This window comes from Lytechinus pictus, chromosome 3 (assembly GCF_037042905.1).
Source record: "Lytechinus pictus isolate F3 Inbred chromosome 3, Lp3.0, whole genome shotgun sequence".
In the NCBI taxonomy this organism is placed as follows: Eukaryota; Metazoa; Echinodermata; class Echinoidea; order Temnopleuroida; family Toxopneustidae; genus Lytechinus; species Lytechinus pictus.
In genome coordinates this window covers 6,349,255-6,365,572 of record NC_087247.1, presented here as the reverse complement: position 1 = coordinate 6,365,572, position 16,318 = coordinate 6,349,255, and the positions used below count along the sequence as shown (strand labels likewise).

The window sequence follows — 16,318 nt, the reverse complement described above, 5'->3', positions numbered from 1 at the left end:
AGTTTGGAAAACCACCTCGTGATGTAGTTTTCAAGATCGCTTTGCCTCGTTAAACTGGTTTTAGCGTAAGTGAGGACACAACCGTTCTTCGGGAAGCGATCTTCGCACATTTTGAGCGCGCTACTCCACATGACACGTGTAGAATGCCTATGCTGCGGTTTCGAATTTCGCGCGAAACATGTCACCCCACTGAGAGCATTTCCATAGCAACAAGAGCGCTTTACGTGAAGTGATTTTGAAAACCACTTTCGTGTGATCAAGTGAGAACGCTAGCAAAGCGATCTTCCAAACTGGCTTTCTGAACCGGTTCCCAGTAAACTAGTTTTAGGAACGTAGTGAGAACAGCCTCCTAGTTTCCAGTAAACTAGTGTCAGGAAGGTAGTGAGAATGGTGTCTATGATTACAACTCTTTCAGCAGCAGTACCCCCCCCCCCCACCCCCTGGGTCCGAATGGGAGGAACATTGTCATCACCTTGTTTTCTTTTTTTCCTGGGCACAGTGGGAAGAAGAAATTGTGAATGAAGAAGATGGGGATTTGAGAGTGGGAGAGGGGTGAAGAAAGGGGAAGTACAGAAGGATAGGCCTGTGACATGAAGTTTCTTCATGAAGCATGATGAAGACATACCCTACTCTTAGCCTGCCTCCAACGAAACTCATATCCCTTAGAAAATGGGAAGAAACTCAAACAAATGGAAACAAAATCAGCCCCCTCCCCACCCACCAACCTAAAACAAAACAACAACAGAAAACAGAAACATCAAAGAACAATTTGATACAGACATTCAAGATGAAATATCAAGCAAGAAATTTTTCCATTGAGAAGTTTTAACACAGACTCATCACTTGTCTTCTCTTAGAAGAATTACTTGGGAAACATACTTAATGTTATTATTTTTTCACTAAAAAGATATAAATAGGTTGGATAATGGTTTGCTCTATCATGATGTTGATTGGGTTGATTTTTTTTTATTTGATAAATAAAACAATCGGAAATCCTGTTGGTGAATAAAGACAATTTGTCTCTGGTAATAAGAATGGGAATTGTAAAAGCCACGATCCTTCAAATTCCCATCTTGATACGAGGTCGTTTGGAGTGTAGGTTGCATCCCAGAAATCCTCTGAGCATCAACTTTTTAATCTTCACGTAGACTCAATATCAGTGAGAGAAGGGGAAATAGAAATAAAAATGATTATCGGTATGAAAATTATGCTTGTAGGATTTCCTACACAAGTATGATCTGGCATGAACATCGTTGACCTTGCAGTGGAAGTCTTTAATTAATGCAATTTATACTTCTTATCTGGATGTAGCCAAGGGTGCGTTGAAACAACTTTTTTAAAGCTAGATTTACATTGACAAACGCAAATAAAAATGGTAATACTGCTGGTGAGCATTCAACTGATTTTCCCTTAATGCTGATTCTTCTCAATGCAAGATATGCCCAATGCGCACCATACTGCCCAGTTTGATATGACAATTATATAAAGTGAATTTAAAAGGGTGTACGTAATTTTCAAATCAGAAGAACTCCTTCTTTAATGCCACCATAGAATCATCATTTGGATCTTGGTTGCATTCACACAATTTTTAGTGACTGATGTCCTACAGAATCATGTAATGAAATGCAACTTATTGCAGCTGTCCTGTTTGCAGTTGTTTTAATAATGAATGATGAAAATTGCTTGAACGCATCCGTGTTTCAAACTATTAAAGGTAAAAATCTTTTAAAAATGTGATAGGTTAAAAAATGGTTGCTTGAACACAAACCAGTCTGCATGACAAGGCTGTCGATTCAGGAATTATATTTTCAACTTAATCCTGTGTAATTCCCTATATAAGGGGTGAAACGTGCAAACTTGTCTTGTGAAATGAAAGATGGCAGGATACGCAGTTTCAAGTGGATCATTTGAAGTTCCTTGTACACTGGTCAAGCAAGCAAACATGTGGTCTTGCAAAATCATTATTCAGTATAATTTTACAACCAAAGCCAGCCAGTTCTTTGAAACTAAATAACAACCACCGTTTTGCAGTATGATATGCAATTACATCTTAACGCACACATGCGATGTATGCATTTACCTGCGAAATGTGTGGACTGAATTCTAATTTAAATGAAAATGATCGTAAACCATGCCACCATCGCTGCACATGAAAATTGGTTATTATGCTTAATAAGTTAAAAAGGTAAATGATTATGACTAGGGGCTTCCTTGATAGAGTAGCATTTAGATTTTAGAAAATAGGGGCAGTGTCAAAGTGCCATTTATTTTGAGTGAATTCTATCTGAAGGAAAGAGCAAAAGTCTCATCTCAGGGCACAAATATGGTTTGATAAGACTAGAATTCAAGGAAACGTTAAAACCAGGTGTTGTATTCAGTTTTACAAATGCAGAATGGAATGTTATTTGTTCTGAAATGTATTCCTGAGGATAAATTCCTGTATTTACTGAATCTAATACACAGAGCTTATAATCCTGCGTTCATACAGCACAGAGTAACTAATCTACTGAGCTTCAAATGATTTACAAACCATCGTTAAATGTCAGGCTCGAGGAGGATGTTTCTACCAGCTAAAAATGTTTTATGAAAGTGTACAGGAAAGTATTGTGGACGGGCAGTGATTATACTCGGTAATGATCCACACGTCATCTTATTGGCAAAGATGTATATACATGTAGATCGCTGTCAAGTCAATGGGCCAAATGCACGAAACAAAAAGCAATTACTCTGGTTGCCTTCGCTTAAAAAGCTTTTGTTAACCAGGGTAAGATGTCTTCACCTTTGCCTCTGTTTGGTGCCAGTGTGACTACAATTGTCAAAACCAAAAGCAAATGCTAACTCAAGGCAAACAAAGGGTTAGTATTAAAATTAATATTTCCTTTTTTATGGATCTCGGATTTATCTATCTGTCCTTTTGTTTGGATTGGACAAGCATTAACTCTTGCTTGTGGTTTATCAGCAACGGTGGTGCCAAAAAATTTAGCATGTGCTAGAACGCTTCTCTCCACCAGAGACAGAGTCAAACATCCTTCCTGCAGACTTTTATTATAAGTTTAAAAACTATGTTATAAACTCATTTCTTTTATGAAAGGGAATGGAAAGTACACAATTTTCTTATGCATTAGGCCCAATAGCTACAGGGTTTCGTGGGTTGGTTGGACTATTTGATTTAGGAAAGGTACGGAGGGAGGGGGATGCTTCTTCCAGTGAATGAGGATGATCCCCACCCTATCCATTAGCCAGAACAGGATATGTATGCCTGTTAATTCATTTATGCCCAAAGCATAATAACTCTTGCCGATACAGAGATGTGATCCAGATATGACAACTTGAATGTCAACTCGAAATGTGATCTTCTGTTAAGAAATCATATGAGAATTTGTTCCTGCCTCCAATCGAAAACAATATCCAAATATTCCTTTTGTCCCCCAAAATGTCATTCATGTTTGCATAAAATTCTCACAATATCATAAAAATAACACTCAACCTTTAGAGGGAAATAATAATAAAAAAGACCCTTTGAATTAGGAAACAAAACTAAGAATACTCAACCAAAATTATTTTGAATAATTCATGGAGCTGTCTGGGGAAGATGACAACATAATTGCCTAGCTATTAATTCACTTCATGTGAATGTTTGTAGGCATGACAAATTTTGACAGGACAATTGAAAAATGAATTATCACACAATTAATCTCTTCTTTCTAAGTTGTTTGCCTGGTTTAATTTGCGTACTTGATTGGGAATTAGTGTATGAAAATAAAGTAATAAAAAGGATTCATGAATACTCTGTACATTGAAGAGCAGTATCCTATTTCATGCTTCCTACAAGTTACATGTTGGTTGTCAGCCCATTAGGACAACTTCTATTGTCATGACAGGGAAATGCACAGTGCTGGTGCAGGAAAGTTCCAACTTCCAAGGAAAATTCGTTTTGGCAAAAGTGGTTAGAAATTTGCTTTAGGTTGCATAAGCTTCATGCATTTTCACTGTAACTTTAGAATGACATTCCTTGAAAACACCTAAACCAATATTTGAATTGCGCAAGTCGGATTAGCATCGTATCATTGCAATGCACTTCACACAAACAAAAACACATGTACGATGTATATCAACATTCAAATGTGCGTCATTAGAATGAGGCCGAAAAACTCTGAAGTCTGTAAAGGCCCCCTGGTTGTGTAGAGATCTTCAGACAATTGACATCTCTGGATGGGCCCTGATGAATTCAATTTAAACAAACCAGGGCAGTAAATCTCCCCGGTATTACCACCCCAATATACAGCAAAGAACGAAAGGATTCATAGGGAATGATAAAGTGGTAATCATATGTGGGTTTTCTCCAAATGACTGGGGTTATAAATAGGCTGGAATTCGTCATTGAGGTGTGTTGTGTTGAAACGTGAATTCTAGCATATGTTACAATTTTATTATTGTGTGTCTCTTTTCCTACATGCTTTCTGTAATACTGTAAACAATAGATTTTTTGCTAGGAAAGGACTACATGGATGCCTGTGTTTTGATTCATTGTCACCATTTCGTAGCCTGAGAATTTCTTGTCCATAATAATATTCTGTTGCCTGTCTGCTTTAAATACATGAGAAGTAGAATGTAATCTAAATTACCTTTTGACCTCCTAAATTTAAACATGCACAATGTATTGATACAAAAATGACATGTCTGTATAAGAACAAAAGATCATATCTTTTTTTGTGGGGCTACTTTTTAATTTTTTTTTATTTTAGCTTAGCAGCCGAGATTGCTTACAGTTCATTTTTACTACGGGGATTTCAGATTTCAAGGGCTTTTATTTGGATTTTTATGTAAAAAAAAGTTTTCAATGGGGTTTTAGGGGCATTTGCGCATGATGACATTAAGTCTTGTCTGAGATTCTGAACTTGTTTCTGATTGCTGCCAGAGTAAAATAGCAGAAGGCCTTTATATGGGATAAAACAAGATTCTAAATGTTTTGTGACCAAAAAAATATTTTCACATGATTTTCCAATGATTTCTTTGCTGTTGTATGTTTATTTAGTGCATATCAGTCTGAGGAGTCAAATTTAAGAACATAGTATGTGTCTATCCCATCTCTGGAATATATGTTCTCCAAATATTAAATTATCCCTTGTGTAGGTGTATCCCTCTTTCCTGAACTGCACTTTTTAAATGTAGTATGTTTTGGAGCATATTATGTATTATAGTGCATAATTGACTAGATCATTATTCATACAGATGATGCCCTATTGGCAATTAAACTCTGTAGTGTACCCATGGATTCATGGGGGAACTATTGTATGCTGAGTGTCTCATTCAGCCATTTGTTTAAATTTACTCCAATTGAGTTGGAAATGTACTCATCAAGAACCTCGCACATAGGTAGTGAGAAATACAAATTAGTGGGCAACATATCGGTAATCTCATGTTTTTCTCCCGTTAATCCCCACCTTCATTTCCAATTTCCTTAAATAGTGTATGTAATCCTGTATGCTATTGGGTGGCAGAATACCGACCATACATTGGCCCCTAAAGGACACATTAATCATACATGTCACGAGACGAGTTATGTCTTTGAAATGAATATTGTAGTAGCTTTACTGCATGAATTATTCCGTCTGGGTGTTCGAACGATTTAAAGGGATACATGTATGTGATGATTCACCTTCGCAGAAGTGTCGCGTAGATGGGTGGAAAATGCCGGTTATACCTGACACGTAAATTGCCAATCTGTAGATTATATATTTTACTTGTACAATCTTCTATACACGACGCCTCTTTTCAGTAGATAACTTTATAGGTTATGTAGTAATACATGTACAACTGATCTTTCAACAAAAAAATTGCGAGTCATAATGTCAAGCACTGAAATCTAATTGTTAAGATTATTGAATTGAAAATAATTGCCCAAGCAGTTCTCATATTACTATGAACAACAATGGCATTAAATGGTATTTTGCTTTGAATATGTAATATATTTTGATGAGAAAATGATCCTACAGTTCCCGATAGGCAGGAGAAATTAAATGAGATGTTCAGGACTAATTCATCCCCTGAAATGCCCCCAAAGTCCTAGAAAACTATTGATTTTTTTTCATTTAAATGCAGAGTTGGTACCGCTAATTAAATATAGGGATCATTCTAGCACTCCAGTTATTTATAGTTTCTCTGGTGCAAAGGTGAAGATGAAAACTGTTTACGATTCGATTAATTTTAATGCATTGCATAATTTTAATGCATAAGAGACTAAAGAGAGGAACAAAGGATTTGATTTTCGTTGAGGTATGCATAAAACAGCAATATATGAACATGAAAAGGTTTTCATAAAGAAGATGAAAAAGTCAGTATGATTGATAATTCTTAATAAATTTGATGTGACAATGAATGAAAACACCTGTTTATGAATCGTGTTCAAGGCTTTATACTTTGCATGGAAACTTGTTTAATACAGTCCAACTACTCCAAAAACCTTGATTATAAATATATTGTGGATGGTGGTTTGTGAATTTGAAGTGGTTGATGCAAGTCTTTTGATTTGTCTTTGTGTATCCAGGTACGGATTGGCTTTGTCAGTGAAGAGGACTCGAAGGCTGTTACCAAGGTGATTCGAGACCGCATCGGTACTGTAGTTAAGAACAGAGAGAAGAGAGAAAAGGAGAGGCAGGAGAAGGGCAAACAAGAGGAAGACAAAGATGGCAAAGGTACATAGAGTCACACGAATAAAAGTTTTTACCTTCTAAGAATTTTTTTTTTCATTGGGTGAAAATTAGTTTGTTAAATCCAGTTGAGTAGTTGAAAATGCAGAGGTATATAGCTTGATAGATTAAAAAAAGGTGAGGCGGGAGGGGGGGGGGGATGGTTATGGTAAGGTGATGTATTTTATTAAACTGTGAACATTTAAAATCTCCAAAATGTAATGACTGACCTGACTCATTTTGTGCACATGTGCATTGAAATACTATCAAAGAAAAATTTACATATTTCTTTTCTTAGTATACCCCACGTCTAGTATGAAAAAAAAAACCTTCCATGAAATTTGGAAGGTTAGGGTCTTGAGAATTATTTGTTCCTGCATATGACTTAAAATGGGAAGGAACATGAATGTTTTGATTCATATTCTGACTTGCTTTTTGTTTTGAACAGCAGATGCTGGAACGTCGACCATAGACAGTGGTGTGAGTATGACAGGAGTGTCCAATGCTTCTGAAGGCTCTACAAGACTGGTATCGAGTCAGAACTTGTCATCGTCGCAACTGCCCATCATCAGCCAGCAGCCTCACGGTCAACAACCACACAGCCAATCTCACGTTCAGCCACAACAGGTGCCGTCTCATCCACAACAAACTCAACAACCCTCTTCTCAACAGTCCGTAGCAACTCCACAAGTCCAGCAACAACAACAGCAGCAGCAGGGCCAACCACAGCAGCCGCAGCCTCCCCAGCAACAGCAGCAACCGCAGCAAGTTCAACAGCAACCCGTGTCGCAGCCACCTCAATCTGTCCAGCAGCCGTTACCACCGCAGGTCCATTCACAACCCCAACTCGTTTCTCAGCCCAATCAGCAACCGTCTACAACTAATGTTCTACCACAGCAGGATCAACCTCAGCAACAGTCCATGCAGCAATCTGCTCAGCAACCTCCTATTTCCAATGTACAGCAACAACAACAACAGCCAGCAATTCCAGCCCAACAACAGGTAAATAACCCACTTTATGAAACTTTAATGTTTTAATGTTTCTGTCTTTAATTTTTTTTATAATCACACCATGACAGGCTTGACAGCTCTGAATATATTTAGTTCTTGAATAAAAGCTTCCCATACACATTGAGAAATCTACCGCCTGTTTTTTTTTTACACAGCTGCGTACCGCACACTTGATGGACATTTTCAGTCCACTAACGCCATGATGTATAATCAATAGGGATATTGGCCCATCTATTGTATGGATTCATAACTGACCCACTTCACAGTTTTCAGTGGGTAAACAGTTTTATTATTTGTATTGTCTACTGTATTGCCATCGAGCATTCATGCCCTCAAGAGAATAATGTGTGCCTCCCACTCATCTTCCCATCTATCTGTGTGTACAAGTGTGTGTGTGTGATATTTTATATGCTGCATTTCAAAACATACCGAGAAAGTGCTGTGTGTATAGATGATCTTTGATGCTTTAACCAAATCATTAGAGGTTTTGGAAAGCTTTTTATGAGTGTTGTAGCTCTAGGTTTTTTTTAATAGTATTATTCTCCTAGGAAAGGTTGGTATGGCGGTGAGATGGCACTAAGTACTATAGCATTGTGTCAGTTCGATCTATTTCGAGACTGATCATATAATCCAGTCCCGTTCTTGAGATAGACGTGCATACTTGCATCGTGACTCATATATTGACAAATCTGCCTGCCTTGGAACTAAGCCCTTTATGTCATATTGCTTTATGTCTGGGTTTACGTTTTACCTCCAGAATCATAACATACACTTGTTTCAGTTTATGCCTTTGATTCAATCCCCATTGATCAATGCACATTTGTATATTGCAATGTGTGGTTGCAGACATGACAGATTGTCTCCTCCTGTACTCTGCGATGATGCACATGGCATTAGCATGTTATGCTGAACTGTATGATATTTGAAGTCCATGTTTATTTAAAGATTCAAAAAGACAAATGATGTTGCTATCTATGCGACCTTCGTTTTGGCTCTTAATCAAGCGGCGAGAAATGGAAAGCAGTATTTCCTCGTCAAGCAAAGGCATTGGTAGTTTACAGGGGAAGTGGTCCTGATCTCGTACGTAGGTGTAGACTAATGTCTTGCATATTTGAGATGCGGTTTAGGATGATTAATGTTCCTAGATGTAAAGGGTCACTTCCTCTTGGAGGAGAACCCGATAGGCGTACCTACCCTGTCATGTTACCACAGGAGACGTACTAGCCAGAGTTTAAAATCAAACCCTGGATGTACAAGGGAGTGGCTTCAAGCAGATCATAAAAATGCTTTGAACTCATAACATGCCAGATAAATTGCATCTGTATGGGATTTATGGGTGTAATGGGTGATTTCACATTCGGTGTTGACCTTATTAAGGTGTTTATGAATCAGCACAGTACCAAACTTAAAATGAAGTTGCTCATGGGATGAATCTCTGTAGGTGTTGAGCTACCTTATCAATAGTGTGATGTGGATCATTTGTGTCATGTGTGTCAAGTCACAGTTTGTGTTCAAGCCAGGGAAGGCAACCTGAAGTTGTGCTTCCAACACCAAACTTTAAAAAAAAAATCATACAACGTGGTGTCGACTACCTATGCGTTACTTTAACAACATTCAAAAGAATTAAATGAAAAGTTCCAGGGTTTCATGGCAGAGACGTTTTTAGCCAATACTCTCTGCAGTGCCCCAGACAGTCCCTAGAAATGAAAATAATGAGGTGCACAAGTGAACACATGAAAGCCATTATGGGAAATAATCTGGGGGCTTACAGACTCAGTTGAGGATGATGTAGGCTGAAGCAATATTCACATTTAATTTCTAAAGAACAACATTTGCTCATTAGCTGTGGGTGCAATTCAGAGAAAATGTAGATTAGACAGATCAAGTCTTGCTGGACTCATTTGGAGGTGTTTCGAAGCTCCATTGATACAATTCGTTGCAGATGCAGACTTGAATTATTTGGATGCTGTTTTTTCATTTGATATATGGATGAACATGTATCAAGTGTAATTTGTTATCTGGAACAGCCTATATATTTTCTGAATAAGATATGTTATGATAGGCTATAATATAGATTATTGATTAACGTTTAAAAAATAAAAGGAATGAAAAATCAAGATCTTTAAATGAACAATTTTCTCATATATATTAGAATTTTGATTATGATGAAAATCTTTTAAAGTTTTGAAGTTCTGAGGGGTTGGGGGAAGGTTTTAAATACGGTATGGTATCAACATATTTCAGTAGATATAAAGTGTTTCAATTTGAAAAAAAAGTATAATTGTCATCAATTATGGGCTATTTTTGAAGCTTTCTTTTTTTACTTTTCTATTCTTTTAAGTCCAAGTTTTCTGCACTGTACAGTTTTCAATCTTCCCGTTTGTATTGTTTATGCACCGCTCATCAGGGGAGGCACTTGTTAATGTTTTCACATTGACATAAAGCTCTTCAGCCAACATTGTTTTATAGTGTGTACAAACTTAGTGTCTTTGTACAATTTTTTTTCTAGCAGAGTGAAATGAATTGCATGATAAAAAAGAAAGAAGATTTCCATTTACACATTAAACCTCTGGATGTTTATCCACAGCACACAGTTTGTGTGGACTGCACTGTTCTAATTTACTCTCCATGCACACAGTGTCCAATGGGACAGTTGGAAGAGTCCAAACACTGGTCTAGACTTTACATTGATGTGTGTTTGGGAGATGAAAAATCATTTAAAGAAAAAGTGCAGGCACGGTGTTTGTTTTCTTTCCCCACCATATGGATGTTGCAGAGTCGGCAAGTAAAGTGTGAGACAGACGCAAGGTGTGTTTGTATTAGCTTACGTTTCGCCTAATGTTAACTAACATACTTTGCACATTTAGGGACATCACTAAGGGAATGTAAGAGTAACTTAAAGCATTCATTGAGTTGCTGAAATGTACTGTAATCGTAAATTCCATTCTGTATAAATTTCTTGTATTTTTCTTATCAATTTATCAATTTGTTTTAGTTTCATTTAAATATAATAGCTTGGTATAAATTTCTTGTATTTTCCTATCAGTTTGTTTGTATTGGCTTGCGTTTCGACTAATGTTCACTTACATAGCATGCACATCTAGGGACATCACTAAGGGAATGTAAGATTAACTTGAAGCATTCAGCGAGTTGCTGAAATGAAATCATTAATTCCATTCTGTATAAATTTCTTGTATTTTTCTTATCAATTAAGTTATGTTTTTGAAATTATATCAAATTTTGTTTTAGCAGTAAGTTTCATTTAAATATAATAGCTTGGTACCTAAAAATGAAATTTTTGAAAGTTGTTTATATCAATTGTAAGTCAATTTCTGTGGGAGTTTAAGAAATCCTTTTTCTTTCAGTTACCTTTGAGCTCATCATTTTGTCATTTTTATTTTATTTTAAATTATTTTTTATTCATTATTATTTTTTTTAATTCTTTTTCTTTACAGACTCAGCCTCAACAAATACAGCAACAGCCTCCACAGCAACAGCAGCCCCAGCAGCAGCAACAGCCACCACAGCAGCAGCAGCAGCAGCAGCCACCACAATCAAGCCAATCTCAGTTACAGCAGCAACAACAACAGCAACCTGTTCAGCAACCAGTACAAACCCAGACCCAGGTGCAACAGCCAACCCAGTTGCCTCTCTCCCTACCGCCCCCACAACAACAGCAGCAGCAACAAGCTCAAACACAGCAGGTATTATAGTTTCTATATTTTAAGAAGACTGATTTCCTCCTTTCCATTTATTTCTTTGATTGTTCAATGCTGTGGTTGCATGAATTGCATGGGTATGAACCCTTACTTCTTTTATATTTATGGGTTAAAAACATTGGGTTCTTCTCACAAAGCCATTTATTGGCTGTCCCAAGAAGTTAGAATTACAAAGGTCTTACAGATGGTCTTCACGGTTTAACTACCCACACATGGCAATGAGAATCTTTGGAAATGGTAGATATAATTAGATGTACACCCCCCTCCCCCTTACTTGCCGTTTCAATAGTTCTTAATTGCAGTCTATTTGTTTTGCTTATATTTCATTCATTTATCCCCTTGAATTACCTAAATTATGTATTCATTCATTTTGTGTACGTGTGGTTGTAAGTTGGTAACAAGTGTCAAAGAAACAAAACTTCGCATAGAAATGAACAAGCCAGGAGAGTCATGGTGTGTTATGATTTGAGAAAAATGTTTTGAAGCTCAAATTGAACTCCCCTCTTGTTGTTTTCAAGTGCTCTTTTTGACAGGCTCAAAGAGAGATGATATTTCAAGGTATGACATAGCAACATTTAGGGATTAAGACAGTTGTTTGTGCAGAGCACTCACTTTGTTTCTCTTGGTGGTCTGAAGGTTGTTCAATTGAAGTTGACAGTCGCCAAACTTGATTTCAAAGTCTGGCTAATCCTTCAAACTCAATATACACAGTGTGATGCCCAAAACTAATAGGAATCGAAGAGGGACAATCCGAGAAACAGGAATAGACATACAGGGTAAAATAGACTCCTGGAAATCATGGATACGGTGGCTTGGGTATTTTTGTGGATTGATATACCATTTTTCTTGTCAATGTCTTCATGCCATTTACATGTGGTTGGTATGCCATTTTTTTTCAATGTCTTCATCATTGGTAAGTTGGTATTGAACTACATAAAGATAGAAATTGAATTGGTAGTACCATGATCTTGAGGTATTTATTCTTTAACAAAAATTGTTATGATGAAATGAAGACACCCCTCCCCCCCAAAAAAAAAAGAAATATATATATCTTTCCACTTAGAAGGTGCTCAAGGGTGTAGCCATTTTGATGCTTACAAACTTTTAATACAGATGTAGTGATTATAAAACAACACAAATTTCATTATCTAGAGAAAGCCTTTTCTTTCCTTTTTGGGGAGGGGTGGATGTCAGTTGGTCAGAGTAAATGTATATGGTACCGGAGTGGTTATGGTGTGGAGGGTTGTAGGGAGGGATGGTGGGGATAACATGAAACAAAATATGAAGTTTATACATACATGTCTATACCCATAGAACCCCACTGTGAGGCTTACACACTACATACAATCCAGCTACTAGACATGAAGAAGAACACCTGTAGTAACATCACAAAGAGCGGAAAAGTTTGAAAGTACATTCATCCTGTGAAATAAAATGATAAGAGGAGATAACATCATCAGGATCATTATTTGAGATTAGAAGCAGCTTATCAGTAGAATGTTAACAGGATACATAACAAGCGTTGTTTTGCCATAGTGCCATGCTGTAATAACAAGACAGATGCCACGCCCCCTTCATGTACGTGAAAAGTCAAAGAAACAAATGAAGATATCATCGAACTTGGGGTTAATGTAAACGAGACTGGAGAAGCCATGCTGTTTCATTGTGAATTGACTGCATTGATCTGAAATGACAATATAGCTTGACCCAAATATGACTTGAATTATATTTCTATAATAAAGAAAGGAGAAGTATTCCAAATGAGAAAAATGGAAAGCCTTAATTTGCTCATTTAAAATAAGTCGTTTTTAAATTGACTTTCAGACTGAGATGATTATCTTTAGAAAAATGTAATGTCTTATTTATAATTTGAATCTGATACTGGTTACCACAACAAAAGTAAAAATCTCCTTTGCAACTGCCCATCTCATTTTGTTTTCGAAAGAGGCAATAAAGTTTAGACTCCCTTGAGAAAATAACAATCAGTCACTGACTCCTCTCCAGGCTAAGGTAGTCTTGTGTCTAAAATTGTTTCTACGCAGTTGGGGGAAGGGGAGGGAGAACCAAACTGGCAACTCCAAGTTGGATTGTATTTTAAGGGCAGGGATTAAAAAAAGAGACAATGTTATTTTACATGTAGTTAACCTGTGTATGAACTTTAGGGTTAGTGTACTTTTATGAGTGATCATGATGATACTCAGCGGAACCCTGGCAAGAGGATGATAGTACATGTGCTATGTGACCTTCATTTTGTAGGGTGGTGTACTGGTTGTGTCAAATTTGTTTGGGGTGATGTCAATGAGTCCCCAAAGCTACTGTTTGGGAAACAACTGTGGTTATTTTCACACAAGGGCTAAATATGAATTTAAACTGATATTATAGTCATCAATTGCATTGATGAAGGTATCTTTGCTGCTTGTGTGTTTGCACATGTCTGTGGAGACATAATGTTGGTTAAGAGTTATTTTCAAGTTATTTTCAAAATCATGTTTTGATTCCATATGAATGATTTTATTTATTTATTTATAATAATAATAATAATAATAATATAGGTATATTTACCCAGGGAAGCCACTTCTTTTCTGAAAACTGTTCTCCCATCGGGCCCTGCTATTATTATTACCCCGGCTTTAATTTCCAAGTTTTGCATTACTTTGATAAAGCCATACACAGGGCCTACAAAGTGTATGTATGTATTTATTTATTTATTTGTTTATTTATTTATTTATTATTTAATTAATTTATTCATTTTTTATTTATGTATTTTCATATGTATTTTCATATTTTTGATGGATTGCCACACCCAACCCATCTTTTAGGTCATTTTAATAAAAATAAGAAGCATGTAGGCCTACATGTGAGTTTGAACAGGGTGTCTAGAAAAGACAAACTCTACGAGTAGTCTTGAACGCTGAACTGGAAAAAAAAATTGTGTGTAGGCTTACTTGGCAATGTGATCAGATTTTTTTTACTCATGCGTGAAAACTCTTTGTGTTATACTACGGTACTGTTTTTACTTTAACTTTAGTGTGAAAATTTGCCTGTGGGACTGCTTTACTGACCTTCCCGTTTCTTGTGATCATATGTTGAGCTCCTTCTTCTGTATTGATAAAAGACTATACAATGTAACAATTTCACCGTCATTTGGAATTGATGTTTCTCTTTGGAGACATTTAAATTGTTACCAAATACAGTAATTGTTGAAAGGTGAGAGAAAATTACCAGCATTTAACATTAAACAAAGCATAAAAGAATAACAAAAAGATAAGAGACATGAACAGTAATCAAGCTTATGTGAAATCATTCATAACAATATTTGACAATGGTCAGAGTGAAGGACTATAAAAGTCGTCTTGTAGAAAGATCGAAAGTTTTGATAAAAGTGTCAAATTGTTGAAACTACCCAGATTTGAAGAGATTTCATTTCCGGTGGATTTGAACATTCTTGAACATGAATAGATAATGGGATTCTTAGGGATATTATCTGATAAGGACTGTCTTGTGTCGATTACAGACTGCAACATCATTACACTGTGTTAAAATATAAATTCCGCTTCATGAAACGGATCCGGCACTCTTCGGAGGGTTCATAAAGTTTAAGGTTAATCGATGTGCCATAATATAGAGCGGTGTATGTAGGAAACATGGTAGATGTAGATCAGGGTGGCAGGGACCCCAGACCCCTCCAGCTGCACTTGGCCAATTTGACAGAAAAACTTCCCGTTACTGGCTGGCGGATGTGAGAGAGGAAACCTGCAACACTTGCAAAGACAATAGTAAACACTGCATCCAGGACATATCAACTACCTGTATCAACATACCGTTAGACCACCTATCGGAGAACATGTTCTGTACTCGAGGAGTCAGTACCACGTGATCTTCTTCAAGTGCGCTACCAGTCCGATGTTTTACCAAGTCAAATGGATTTCCACTAGCTGGTGTCCACAGTATCAGCCGAAACACCTTTCATTGAAGGGAAGTCGATATCGGCGTAGATAGTTTTGCCAGGAACTGTTTGTTTCCAAGGTTCACCACAAAACAGCAGCTCCGTGGGTTACCAGGGGTTGCGATTTAATAGTTAACGCGCGTCTCTTCTGTAAATTGGTGTTCTCGGGCACCTGGTGCAGGCGTGGAGGTATAAAGACCGGATGAAGAACACCTCAAGCTCAAAAGTTTTGTTGAAGGAACCCTCGAGTATGGCTCATAGGTGACGTTTTGTGATGGTGATCATGCTGGAGTAAGCAAAATGATTTACATGTTTACATTTGAACTTTACACATGTGCTGTGTATCATAAACCATGGAAGGTGAGTTAAATTACACATCTGGTGAATATATCTAGTCTTTTTTTATTACTTATTCATTTGTTTATTTATTTACCTGGAGGGTATGGTATGTTTATTTGGGTGATTTTATGGCCCGTAATATTGAAAAACTTGAAAATAGTGCCACAAGAGGAATTGAAATTTCCAAGTTTTATCACTCATTCAATTATTTTGATTGCCTGTCGTGTTGTAAATAAAATTGTAATAATGCATATGAAAGAATAACAGATTCAGTAAATAGTAGTTACCTGCAAGAATTGTGAAAACTACTGAGCTCTAGGCAGAAAGGCCAATTTCCAAGTTTTGCATGACTTCGATAAAGCCATACACAGGACCTTCATTGTGTTGATTTTTATCAAGATAATCAGCAAATGTTAAAATATTTGTTTTATGTTGTGCAGGCCTACTCTTTTACAATAGGGCATTTCTATCTATTTCAGAAATTTTATTTTCCATACACCCATTGCATAAATCATAGTTTACTAATACAGAAAGTTTGTACTGACGACTCACTTTCCCTACTAATGTTACTGATGGTGCCAAGCCTATCCCATATAAGGCATGCATTATTGATA

General features: G+C 36.8%; 1 protein-coding gene across 1 annotated transcript in view; it reads left to right on the top strand.

The window, feature by feature from the left end:
- LOC129257931 (putative uncharacterized protein DDB_G0271606) overlaps window positions 1-16,318 on the top strand; it is a 42,228-nt gene that overhangs the window by 12,691 nt on the left and 13,219 nt on the right. Inside the window, exons 3-5 of the mRNA XM_054896371.2 lie at window positions 6,548-6,695; window positions 7,138-7,691; window positions 11,156-11,404. Of these exons, the coding sequence (XP_054752346.2) occupies window positions 6,548-6,695; window positions 7,138-7,691; window positions 11,156-11,404 (951 nt within the window). The remainder of the gene's footprint in view (window positions 1-6,547; window positions 6,696-7,137; window positions 7,692-11,155; window positions 11,405-16,318) is intronic.